Source organism: Thermobia domestica, chromosome 1, assembly GCF_964235325.1.
Source record: "Thermobia domestica chromosome 1, izTheDome1.hap1.1, whole genome shotgun sequence".
Classification (NCBI taxonomy): domain Eukaryota; kingdom Metazoa; phylum Arthropoda; class Insecta; order Zygentoma; family Lepismatidae; genus Thermobia; species Thermobia domestica.
In genome coordinates this window covers 4,012,548-4,025,638 of record NC_137454.1, presented here as the reverse complement: position 1 = coordinate 4,025,638, position 13,091 = coordinate 4,012,548, and the positions used below count along the sequence as shown (strand labels likewise).

Here is a 13,091-nt window from a genome sequence, read left to right as displayed (position 1 = left end):
AATGCTTTTACGAAGTTCCCGTTTGAATATGAAACTTTCTATAAGTTTCAAGTTTAAATAAAAATAAATAAACTTAAAGCTAATTGAATCGGTGCGTGAAAAAAGGGAGAACATTCCACAACACCTTACTTTTGGAAAACGAAAAACAAAACTCTTTATAAGAAATACCATTGTTTATATATAAACAAATATTTGAATGGAATGTGTATGTTAAGACCTTTCATTTTCCAAAATACCAAAAAACTTAATGAGATTGGAAAGTTGGTTATACCGAAATCCTCTCGTGAAATGTCCTTTATTTCTGGAATATACTTCTTTTCCAGTTACCGATTCAATTGGAAAAGTACATTTCACGAACATTACATATTTTTAAAGGCGAAGTACACAATAGATTGAATTGAATTTTAATGCTTTATACATTCACAAGTGTCTCTACTACCCCCAGGTCTTCCCTACGCTCAACATTTCAAACATGACAACAAAAACACACGGAATCGAACGTTGAAACCTACGAGAGTTACAATCTGAAATTGTTCCCAATTTGTGGCATAGTTTTATTACAGGACGTGTTATTTGACTTTCATTTTATCAGACATATTAATTCAATTTTTGTTTTAAATTATTTTTTAGAAAAGTAAGAAAGCACTTCTTATCTCCCTTAGAAATTAAGCCCTGGGTGTAACTGAAATTGATGTTTTCTTGGTACTTTAAGCTAAGATACGCACCTTTCCAACAGCAGCAGTGGTTAATGCCATGTCAACTTCAAAACTATCACAATCAGCTGCAGGAGCTCCCACTGCTATGGGACACGAACCTAAAGCCACCTGAAATAGCACAATTTAGTATGGAATGTTTCAATTTACTGCTAAGCTGCTTGTAGTGTAAAACTGTGGCGACTCGCGAGGGAGTAAATATTATATTTTTTGCTAGAAACTAAGGGATTAAAACTTTGTAAGCGCATTGATTGGAGCTAGTTCACTGTAATATTTTCCACTGTACAAGTTTTGCTTTTAGTAGCCTTAAATTCGATTTAAACTACTCGCTCAGCAAAAAAGTACGTTTATTGCAAAAATTATTAATGAATAACAGTTTCGCTAACTATCAGCTTGGCTTCATCAGACATTATGAATACACAGGTAACGACAGATTCTACAGGGTGTTTAAAAACAATACCGACAACGTTTGGGAGGTGATTCCTGATACCAAGATAAGACGAAAAGTAGATACCAACCTCAGTTCACAAATGCTTTCTCTCGGAGTTATAGGCTGCCGAAAACATGAAAAAATGAACTTTTAAGGTCTATAGCTCCAAAACTATGGGACCTACCGTAGTCGAGTCAAGATATTTCACTTACGAACTAATATATGTTCTATCCAAAAATACATGTTTCAAATCCTAAGGTACACACGAAGTAATTTTTATAGAGGTAGTTAGTGAGTACTTCAAAATTGTATGCCCGTAGCCACACTGCCTCTATAAAAATTGTTGCGTGATTACTTTAGGATTCTGAAACATGGATTTTTGGATAGAGTACATACTCCTAAGTGAAGTCTTGACCTGAGTACGGTAGGTCCCATAGTTTTGGAGTCTTTAAAGTTCATTTTTTAAATGTTTTTCGCAGCCTATAACTTCGAAAGGAAGCATTTGTGTACCCAGGTTGGTCCATACTTTTTGTCTTATCTTGGTGTCAGGAATCACCTCCCAAACGTTGTCGGTCTTGTTTCGAAACAACTTGTATATATAAGAGACAGCGAAACAATCCCTGAATGCTGATTGGCTACCATATGCTACAACAGCCAATCCCCTTCAATCACAAAACCAGAATATAAAACATAAACGAAACTCGTTGTTTCCCTCTCACCCTGTTGACACCATATATATATATATATATATATGTGTGTGTGTGCAACTTACCATATATATTCTGTTTTTGTGATTGAAGTGGGTTGATTGTAGTAGCCTGTGGTAGCCAATCAGCATTCAGGGATCATTTCACTGTCTCTTATACATATAATCTGTAATTACCTGTGTATTCATAGTGTCTGGTGAAGCCAAAGCGGATTTTTGGCGAAACTGTTACACGTTAATAATTTTTTACAATAAACGTACTGATTTGCTCAGCGAATAATTTAAATCGGATTTAGTTCACTGGTTCAGATAATAGATTAAACTATTGCATCAAAGAAAAGGACTAGCTCGGGAGAGGGTCGACCCGGGAGAGTAATGCTCCCGGAAGTAGAAACGAGAAACACAGTTCTGATTGGTTGGCGTTATCCACTTCTTGCCACGTTGCACTAAAATAGCAGAAATCAAACGCTTGCTCCTGTCGGCCTTAGTGGCCGAGTGGGCTAGCGTTATATGCAAGTATTAAAAGTCTCTTTTGGCGCGAGTTCAAACCCGGCCCGAGGAAAGTTTTTTTTTACATTTTTATAACACTTATTAAATTAAAATAATACTTAAAAAAGTGATTTATTTACTTTTGTGCAGTTAAGTAGTTGTAGTAGTACTTATGCCCTTGTACTCCATGTACGAGCCGATATAGGGCTCGTTTTGTTCCCCTTGTACTTCATGATATAATTTTTGTGACCAACTTAAAACAACTAGCTAGGATAGCGCGTAAAACAGCTGGCTAGAGTAGAGCACGGAAAAACGTACTTCCGGGAGTATTACTCTCTCGAGCGGGTCGCCAAAGAAATTGTTTGCCACACTATTATAAAATTAATAATAAAATTAATCTATTGTACCTTTCTGTTTAATAATGGTGAAGTAATTCCAAGAACTGTTGCTCTTCTCTTCCTTGGTCACGATGCACGTTGAGTAACTAACGCTAAGATCTAACATCTATATTAGTGTACAATAAATTAGCTATAACAACAAGGGACAATAAATTATAACTACATTTATATGGGAAAATATGGTTCTGAGTCCTTGACGCTAGTTTCTCAACTTCCATCGTAATTGAGAAACAGAATAGCAAGCGTTCTTAAAATAATATCACCGTGATTAAACAAAAAAGGCCCAAAAGGCTAGTGTTACAATTTAATTACACAACCCCACACAGAAAATACAAGTTCTGTGTACCGGACTTCAGTCTATGAATTCGATGTACTTTAATACATAGAATCCAAATTCCGAATCTCTAGGACCATTGACCTTGTCGAAAAAATTGAGCAATTTTGGAGAGGGAAGACATGTTTTTCGCCCATTACAATGACACGGTCATCGTCTCAGGGTTTCGAAATTTGGATTCTGTGTATCAAAATACATCGAAAATTGAAATGAAATGAACTCTTTAAGGTTTACGTCCCATGGTTATGTCGGTTAGGCTAAAGAAGACGGTGATGATGAGAGATGAGTGAAATGGTGGAATGAAGAAAGTAGGAGGAAACGGGAGAACCCCGAGAAAAACCACGAGCACGGTATTTGTCCACCATAAAGTCCACACGGCGCGAGCTGGGATTGAACCAGGGGCCACAAGCACTGGAGGTGAACGCTCTACCACTTTTTTTTTAACTTCCTGACTATTTTTTCTATTTTAACCACTTCTCAGGACTACTAGACACGACAGGGACACGAACAGAGAAACATCGAGAACAGTTAAAATTCCACCCTTGCTCTTCAGAGGGACTCGAACCCCCAATGGGCTTCACCTCATGATCATCAGCCTAACGCCTCAGACCGCTCGGCTACACCCACCGGCTCCACTGAGTCACCGCGCCCCCCTCAAAATAGGCCTACATCGAAATCATACCCTGGGGTACTCTACACAGAACTTCTGTTTTATTTCTTCCTCGTATTTCTGTGTTACATACATCCTCTCCATTAAAAATTGCTCAAGTTTTTCGCCCATAAAAAGGAATTGAAACGGTCAGCCGTGCTGAAGTTTTGAAATTTGGATACAGTGTAACTAAATACATCGAGTGCTACCCTGGACTCAGCTGAACAGAACTTTGGCTGTGTTAAATGTATCCTCCGTATCCAAAACAGTTCATATTTTTTCGCCCATAACAAAAATTGACACGATCGATCTTCCTGGGATTTCGAAATTTGGATTTTATGTAAGAAAATACATGGAATCCGACCGTGGGATCCGGTGAGCAGAACTTTTATTTATTTATTTATTTATTTATTTATTTATTTATTGTGTGTGGCTGTATTATTAATCCACATGTAAAAATCCCGCTATTCAGAAAAAGGCTTTAAATCAAACAACACAATGTTTAACAATAACGCAATGTTTATGAGCAATAACATATTTGCATAATAATCAAATTGTCTCCGAAGAAAAATGAGAAGTTGATAATTTTACTGTGGTAATAATTTTAATAATAATAATAATAATAATAATAATAATAATAATAATAATAATAATAATAATAATAATAATAATAATAATAATAATAATAATAATAATTATTATTATTATTATTATTATTATTATTATTATTATTATTATTATTATTATTATTATTATTATTATAGTTTATTAGTCGTTAGACAACAGATCGTTGCCATTGATTTACAGAACAGTGAAAATGGTAAGAAAGTGCATATTACAGAACTGAAGAAATAAACCAATAAATAGATGTCCAAATTTGCACGATTATTTGAATATTGCTAAATTGTATCGTATATCAGCAACTAAAAATAAGATCTCCTACTCTTCTCTTTTACTTAAATTTGATATGCTCTCTCTTTACAGTAGACGTTTCCTTATTCAACAAACATATTTGTACAAGACAGTAAACTCGGTGACAGATGATTGTAATTTACTCCAATATATTAATTTCAATATACCAAAACGACCATTGCGTAAGATTTTAGTATTTAACATAACGAGATCTCATACTGCAATTCACTAGGAGTCATTCATAGTTAGAGCTTGTAAGAATTTCAATCAGCTGGTTTCATCAGATTTGGATCTTGACTTCTGTTATCCTATCTCTGTATATTTGCATACACTCAAAAATAATATTTTGAAAAGACATTATGTATAGAATAATTAAATAATTAAGAAGTGTTATCTCCATGAATGTTGAACTTATACTGGAGACTTTTTTATTTTTCATATTTTTTCATTTTTTCATATTTTTCATTTTCTTTTAAATTTATACTATTAATAGTTTAATTTGTTTTTATTATTTAACTTGTATTTTTCCTTGTTTACATGTATTTTTTTATTTCTTTCAATATGGAGATATATACATGTATTTCATATGTAATTATGTGTGTATACATATGTTCCTCTGTAAATGGAGTTTGGCTCTGTAGAGGACCATTATAAATAAATAAATAAATAAATAAATGAAATAAATAGATTTGAAATGGTAAAACATAATCTTATTCTTTAATTTGAGTTTTCATCGATACAAAATCTAGATAATTATCTTTAAAAAGAACTGCTGCATTTGCAGTTTAAAAATAATTTTATTGTTCATTTTATTTCAGTAGCTTCTTTTCTTTTGATAATCTAACATGCCTTTCTGGGAGAACTCCCAGTTTTGGAACCACTGGTCTATTCGATCTTTAGAAAACCAAATAGAAAGAATATGAGATGTTGTAATTTATCTTATAAGTGCCAAAGTATGAGCACCATTTGAAAAAAATATAGGTCTGCCGGCTCTTATGAATGATTGTAATAAGCTAACATTCTTACCTCTGTACTTCCAGGAATTACCATCAAAGGACTAGTGTTTGAGCACAAAAAAGCCTGGAATAAATTAGAAAACAGCTACACTTATTACTTTTTTTTTTTGACATATTACATCTGACATTTTAATGCATATAATTATATATTGGATAATTCGTCACCAGCTAATTGCAAAATAAAACAAGAGTCTAGGGTTTCATGGGCAATCATTAACCAAATATAAAATATATATATAATTTCTTACCAGTGTATAAATCTAAAATATAATGTTTCGATTGCCTATAAGGTTACATTGATTTTATCTCAATGTATTAATGAATTCCAAATTTTCGGAACTGGGACTGCAAAAAGGAAGTGAACCTACAACTAAGATTAGGGATGGTCAATTCCGGAAGTTTTACTTTCCAGAATCCGGAAAGCAAAATCGAAAAAATCCGAAATTCGGAAAAATCCGGAATTTAGAAAATTGTGGAATTCTGAAAAATTCTGGATTTCAGAAAATTCTGTAAAGTGAAATTTTCCGGAAAATTTCGGTCATCTCTAACTAAGATGTAAGACGCATGAAAGTTCAAGGTAGCGCCTTGAGTTCAAATCCATCTTTATTTATCAAAACAATGGACTAGCATCCATTATATTTACGAAGGTGTATACTGTTATCAGGTACAATGATGTTGATATTCCATAGGAAATAGCAGTATTTCGAGTGAGTTTCGTCTGCAAACTAATTGATTAATTATACTACACACTGAGAATCACATTACTGTTGTTGCCTACTACTTCTTTCATTCCATCAGCTTCCCAATTGCCCTCATGGCCTCGCACTGCCAACATTAGTGTTTCTTCATTGTCACTCATCAAAGCATTGGCCAGGCCCAACACTGTTTGACTTAGCTGCTTTCATGAGCCAGTTCGGCTACTCATACAATCTTAAAAGTAGTCAGCTATAGCAGGGATGCCCACAGATTGCTTCATCACAGTATTGCTTCATCACACCTTTCCAATCAGCTCCAGACCTTTCTTCATAATAGCAGCAAATTGTATGCATTTCGAGCATAATGCTCTCTGAACGCTGAAAAATGTTTTGTGAATTTAAAGCATGTCATCCCACCAAGGCCTATGACGTCAAGATTTTGGCAGGGCACCACGAAGGTCATACATAATATTCATATATATATATATTAAAAAGAAACAATAATACATAAAGACGAAATTAGGACATGAAATTAAAGGATAAACCCCTTCTCCGTCCTATGAGGGCGCCAGGTGTTCGGTTTTGATCCTGAATCTGCAAGATAAGGTACTATAAACTCCTATATCCTTCTTTAACTATATGGATGCCCTTGTGCCACAAAAATAAAAAGAGTCATCCATAAGATACGATGCAATCGGAATATTCCGAAGTCGTATGCAGGCACATGACGTGGATTAGTAAAATTGAGGTTTTCTCGCGGAAAATACATATGGTATTTCTTTCTGTAATATCTCCAAACATTGAAAAGCATTTGCAGAAATATTTTAAGGGACATTTTATATCAATATTTTACATTTATTTTTAAATTTAAATATTAAATCCGTATTTTAGAGGAAATCTCCGTTAGACATCTAGAAATCTACAAAACATATAAATGACAAAGAACTGAAAAATACACATACTTGTGATTTTGTGATTTCCTTTATTTAGTCTAATTCTATGGTTAACTCAGTTTAATACTTTATACTGAAATACTTACGATGCACCCTTCCTGTATAATGTCTTCTAAATAATAAGCCAATACTCCAATATGGTTTGAACCTGTAATTAAAAATTGACAGAAAAGGATATAGGACAGACCAGGGCAATTTGAGAAATTGATTTTTCTGAACACTAACCCAATAGACAATTTAAGTTATAACGTAAAAATGTTAATAATTTATCATACTAGAACATAACAAAGAACTATTGTAGCTCTGCGTGACTCAATTGCTAGCGATCTCGTCTTTTGTGCCAGAGGTCTTCGGTTCATTTCCCAGTGGGGACACTTAGTCGAAAAATTATAAAAGCTTTTCAGGTCAACCATTTTGAATGAGGTTTTTTCTGGGTTTTCATCCACATCAGGCAAATGGCGGAGTGGTATCTAACATAACTTCACGAATTTCCCGGACTCTGATCACCGAGGGACGTCATCCCTCAACGTAAGAGGATAACAGTGGATCATAGCTGAAAATTTTTAAAGAAATATTCACTTCACAAGCACTTGCAAGCACCTTCTGATATCATTTCAAACTCATGCTTCTCTCAAAATTTCATTGACTTGAATAGCCCGGTTATTTGCTTTTGCTAATAAGAAACTGCCATTCGCAGACGTAACGGATCAGCTGCCAACTATGATCGCACCAACGCAACTCTGGACTACTTACGCGTATGTCTATCACTAAGAGTAGCGATAGCATGCAGCGCAGTCGTAAAACTTTTGCTTTCTCCGGAGTCAATGATTAGTACATAGAAAAAAAACTGATGTATCTTTATACTGGATAAAATAATATTTTAAGTCTATCTAGAAGGATTCTTGGGTCTCATTTTCTGTTGGTGTACAGCTATGCAAAAGGTTGTAATAAAAACCTTTCTATCTTCGTAATAAAACACTTTAGCCCCCAGAAACATATTATTTTCTTAGTTGGCAGCCAATGTGTTAAGCAACACCTCCGTTCGATAAAACTGCAACGTCCAGAAAGAAATAAAATCAAATTTTTTAGGGCCTTTTAAGGTGGATCACTAGGTGTTCTCGGTACTATGAGAAAAACTGCTTGAATAGTGCAGTGTTGCCAGGTAGTGTGGAGTGTTTACTGGTGTCAGATAATAAAGGAAGTAATCATGGAATTCTGCTTGGATACTTGGATACTTACTGGAGAAATTAGTTTTCGACCCTTACCGCAACTCACAACTAAATTCCGCTTCTCGCTAGAATCCAGGAATTAAACGTACGAATTTGGCAACAACGCATTAGGCGTTCAGCGCAAGTTTCTTTTCAAAATCTATTTCCTTAAATGTAAATTAATATTTAAATAAAATGTGAAACATAACACGAAAAACGGTCAACCAATATATCTATTTTGTAATAAGATCGTTACTTTAAAGTACTTTACACATTCAAATAAACATTTCATGGTAGCCGATGCAATGGCATGAGTGCCACCAATCTATCCTGCAGCAAACGGGGTTAAACCGCTGGCGCACACAAACCCACACTCGTAAGACCTGCTATACACTATAAGTCCTAGGAAATATCTTAGGATTTATCTGAAGAAAACGTTACGACATATCCTATCTCGTAGGGAATCCTACCCTTTTGTACCATACACGTAACTACACTGCACATCCTACTGATATCGATACAGGCGCTATATTGTTACATTGTAACTTAGAAAGCATAAAAATCAGAAGATAAATTAGCAAAACATACCTCATCAGTCCCTGCATCACTCTTTATTTTATCGGGTATTTTTGCTCTTTCATCCACATACAACTGGCGGCGAGAAAACAAATTTGTTTTCACTTAAAACGAAATCTTCCGAATTTTCTTTAGAGCGTGCTCTAAACAAAAGAAATCTCATAGAATCGTTCAGAACATAGGAAATGACATGCGATCTGATGCCATACCCGTTGAGATTTTGACCCTAGGAAAAATCGTAAGAGATTTCCTAGGATCTATCCTATAGTGTATAGCCGAGCTTATAGTGCTCCAGCGTCTAGCCAACACTGAGAACAAAACTATATGCTTTGTTGCGGTTATGCGGACAAGATGGCGACCAACCCACGTTGTGTTCGCATTGCGTTGCGAAGTACACTTTCATCGCTGCGTACGATCCTCTTTTATCCACTGTTCCCACACACGCGTCAGAGTCGTATAGTATACTCTGTACGAGGCGAAATGCTCTGGTATGACATACCTGTTTCTCAGAGATCGATCATCCCGGCCCGTTCTAACGGACTCAAATTTCGCACCTTTTGACGTCGACGAGGCTTACTAACATTTGCTTTTACATTTCCATTTCGTTTAACAGCTCTTTACTGAGTGCCGAGTAACATTACCACAAGCAAGGTCGCAACACTAACACAAGAAAGGGCGCTCCTGGACCTACGCGTCCACCATCTTTCTGCTAACTTAATCACTTATTGCTGGGGGGACGCGGCAGTAGTCCTAAACGGCAGAAGCCCTAAAAGGCACAAGACCTAAACGGCATTAGACCTAAAATACACAAGTCCTAAAAATTATTTCGCGGCACAAGTCCTAAATCGCAGAAGTCCTAAAAGGCAGAAGTCCTAAAAGGCACAAGTCCTAAATCGCAGAAGTCCTAAAAGGCAGAAGTCCTAAAAGGCACAAGTCCTAAACGGCAGAAGTCCTAAAAGGCAGAAGTCCTAAAAATCATTTCGCGGCACAAGTCCTAAACTGCAGAAGTCCTAAAATTTAGGTCTAGTGCCTATATTTTTAGGACTTCTGCCGTTTAGGACTTCTGGATGTCACCCACTACTGGTACACTGTTCCACTGATCTTCCGGGTCTGGTTTCACTTAGGCCATTCTTTAGGGCTGTTGCAATTTTCACAAACAGTGGTGTGTGTATATAAGGATGTACAATATGTATTTAAAACTAGCATTATAATGTAAGCTCTTGCGAGTAATATTTTAAGTACGACGAAAGCTTGGCAATTGAGTATTAGTTTACTGATAGTTCTACTATTATCCAATAAATACGATCGTATTAATACTTACGTTTGGCAACCACCCAACCAACGCCTGCGGTTTTCGCCTTTTGTAACGCAAGTTCGACGCAGAATTTGCCAACTGTTGTTCCTAAACCATTTCGTCCGTCCACATGCGCCGTTGCTGCTGATTCTTTTAGAATTACAGGTTCAGCTGCTGGGTTCACTACTCCAGATTGTACCATTCTAACATATAACGCTGCAGGTTGAATTGAAAAATAAGTATTAAATTCTATATTGTAAAGTGTATATCTAAACCTACTGATAACGAAAAACATTCTACATGTTTTCATTGAAAGAGATATTACAGGATATTACAGGTGTGTCACCTACCTGAAGTGTCCTAAATCGTTATACGAGGGGGAATCCGAAAATAGGTTAACCCTCTCGTTTTCTCCAGGAAAAGCGAACAGCAATGAGGGAACAACACAGCGCTTGCATGTGCAACACAGCCAGACACAAGTTGGTATCGTTCGCTCGCGATCGTGCAGATGGCGTCGTCGCAGCGCCTGCAAGAAGTGGAGACGAGTCTCGAAGTCTGAGCCTGGTAGTTATGGAGAGAAGTTGAGTTCTGACATCGTGGTCAAAGGAGGAAGTGCGAGCGGTTGTCCGTTATAAATGGGCACTTGGCGTAGAGCAGAAATCTATAACCGCCTCGTGGAAATCTATGGGCTTGATGTGATATTGAAACAAATGGTGCGAAGATGGTATCGCCAGTTCAGTGAGGGGCTGCAGTAAGCGTATTTTCGAAATACACTGAACTCTAGTCATAAGGCATTGTGAACGGGGTTACGCTTGGCAACAATGTAGGAAAACTGAATGACGTCTATATCGCGATCCTGTTGGTGACATCACGAGTCATGACATATATATATAGCACAAAGTAAACGCCAAATGCTGTCGGGCCTCGTAGCCGAGTGAGCTAGCGCAACATGGTAGTAAGGAAAATCGTTTTTGGCGTAGGTTCAAACCCTGCATAAGGAAAGTTTTTTAAACAATTCTAACACTTCTTTCGTTAATAAAATAAGGTTAAAAATAATATTCAAAAAGTGATTTAACGATTATTTTTTTAAAATTTTCATTAAAATAAGTTTGCCCTTGTGCTATAGATCCATAGGAAAAGTAGTAGTAGTAGTAGTAATAGTAGTAGTAAAAGTAGTAGTAGTAGTAGTAGTAGTAAGAACGGGTTAGAATGAAATTCAGCATTCCTTTGTTTCCGTGCGATGTTGCCAAACGTAATGCCTTCTGACTAGGGCTGAGTGTATTTGGAAAATATGCCTGCAGCAAGTGCTGGACACACCTAGACTTGGAAGGACATGCACAGCGGCAGCCGCTTTGGAAGTAATGCTGAAGTCACTCAAGCTGTTCGACGCTTCTTCCGCATGCGGATCCCTGTTTTTTTTTTCCTGGAAGGGCTTTTGAAGCTTATAGACCGATGTGACAAATGTTTCAATGTATGTGGTACTCATGTGGAAAAATACAGATATGTCTGATTTTTAATGTCACATGCTATTTTTGGTTTTGCATCCCCACCTCCGTCCACAGTCGCCTAGGGAAACCTATTTTCGAACTCCCCTTCGTATATGTTCTTTTTAACCTTGTTGCTGTGTCAAATTTTACACTAGAGCTTCTTGGTGGCTAAGCGGTTACCATACGCGTTGGAGACCTGGGTTCGATTCCCGGCGGAAGCTCATGTGGTTTGGATTCCACGTTAACCAGTAGATCCACATCTCATATAGCTTCGCTGCTGAACGGGAATTTGCATTCAAAATCACATCACCTCTAATTTTATACTATTGAAGAAAGAGCGAATTCTTTATATTGGAGAATGTTTAAAATAATTTGTTTTGACCTTTCTGTTACATACGAAAAATGTTACTTTTTGTCTTCCATGATGACGTCAATTTAAATTTTATTGAGTTTTAAGCTATCAACATTTTGAATACTGGAAAGTTGGAAAGTAAGAACTATTTTTTTTAATCGAAGAAACATACTCAAATGATGAAAGGACAAGTGCAGGTAATAACCACTGGCGTCTCTGGCATGTAAAATTTGGGGGGAACATCGAAGAAAGTGATTAAAATGGTGCTACCTAGCCCAACCTATTTATTATTTTCGATTCCATTTGTTACTTTTCTGCTTACATTCACGGATCCCCTAAGGTATATCAAGAACTCTGACATAACCGTTTCACAGCCTGAATAATATATTCCAAATAAATATAATTATTATTATTTATTTATTTATTTATTTGTTATTCTGTCGTTAGTAAATAAATTAAATGAGAATAAAATATTGAATATTTTGTACTTCAAAATATTGGGAGGGACGCGATCCCTCGTCCCCCCGCCAGAGACGCCTATGGTAATAACAGACGGTGGGAGCATATTAAACTTTGCATACAGAAGCTGCAGAAGAAGCAGTAGGTTGCCGCGAACACAAAACGACTAAGAAACCATCGGTTACAGTCAGTGGCGTATTTAAGGGGGGCTTCCGGGCTTAAGCTCTCCCTGAAATGTTATTTATTATTTTAAAGTAAATGATATATCTTGCAGAATTTTCACATTTCCAGAAATAAAATTAGCAACGCCACCCCGAAACAAAATTGTAAATACGCCATTGGTTACAGAAAAGATGTTGCAGAAAATGACGGAAAGAAAGGCGTGGAAACAGATTGAGTAACACAACATGGCAGAAAGTT

General features: G+C 36.4%; 1 protein-coding gene across 2 annotated transcripts in view; it reads right to left on the bottom strand.

Moving 5' to 3' along the window:
* Positions 1-13,091, bottom strand: part of LOC145665814 (putative oxidoreductase YjmC) — a 41,985-nt gene that overhangs the window by 14,082 nt on the left and 14,812 nt on the right. For both annotated transcript variants that reach the window (XM_081732934.1, XM_081732940.1), the window contains exons 3-6: positions 10,401-10,589; positions 7,382-7,443; positions 5,658-5,711; positions 726-824 (exon numbers count right to left, since the gene is read on the bottom strand). In XM_081732934.1, the coding sequence (XP_081589060.1) occupies positions 726-824; positions 5,658-5,711; positions 7,382-7,443; positions 10,401-10,589 (404 nt within the window). The remainder of the gene's footprint in view (positions 1-725; positions 825-5,657; positions 5,712-7,381; positions 7,444-10,400; positions 10,590-13,091) is intronic.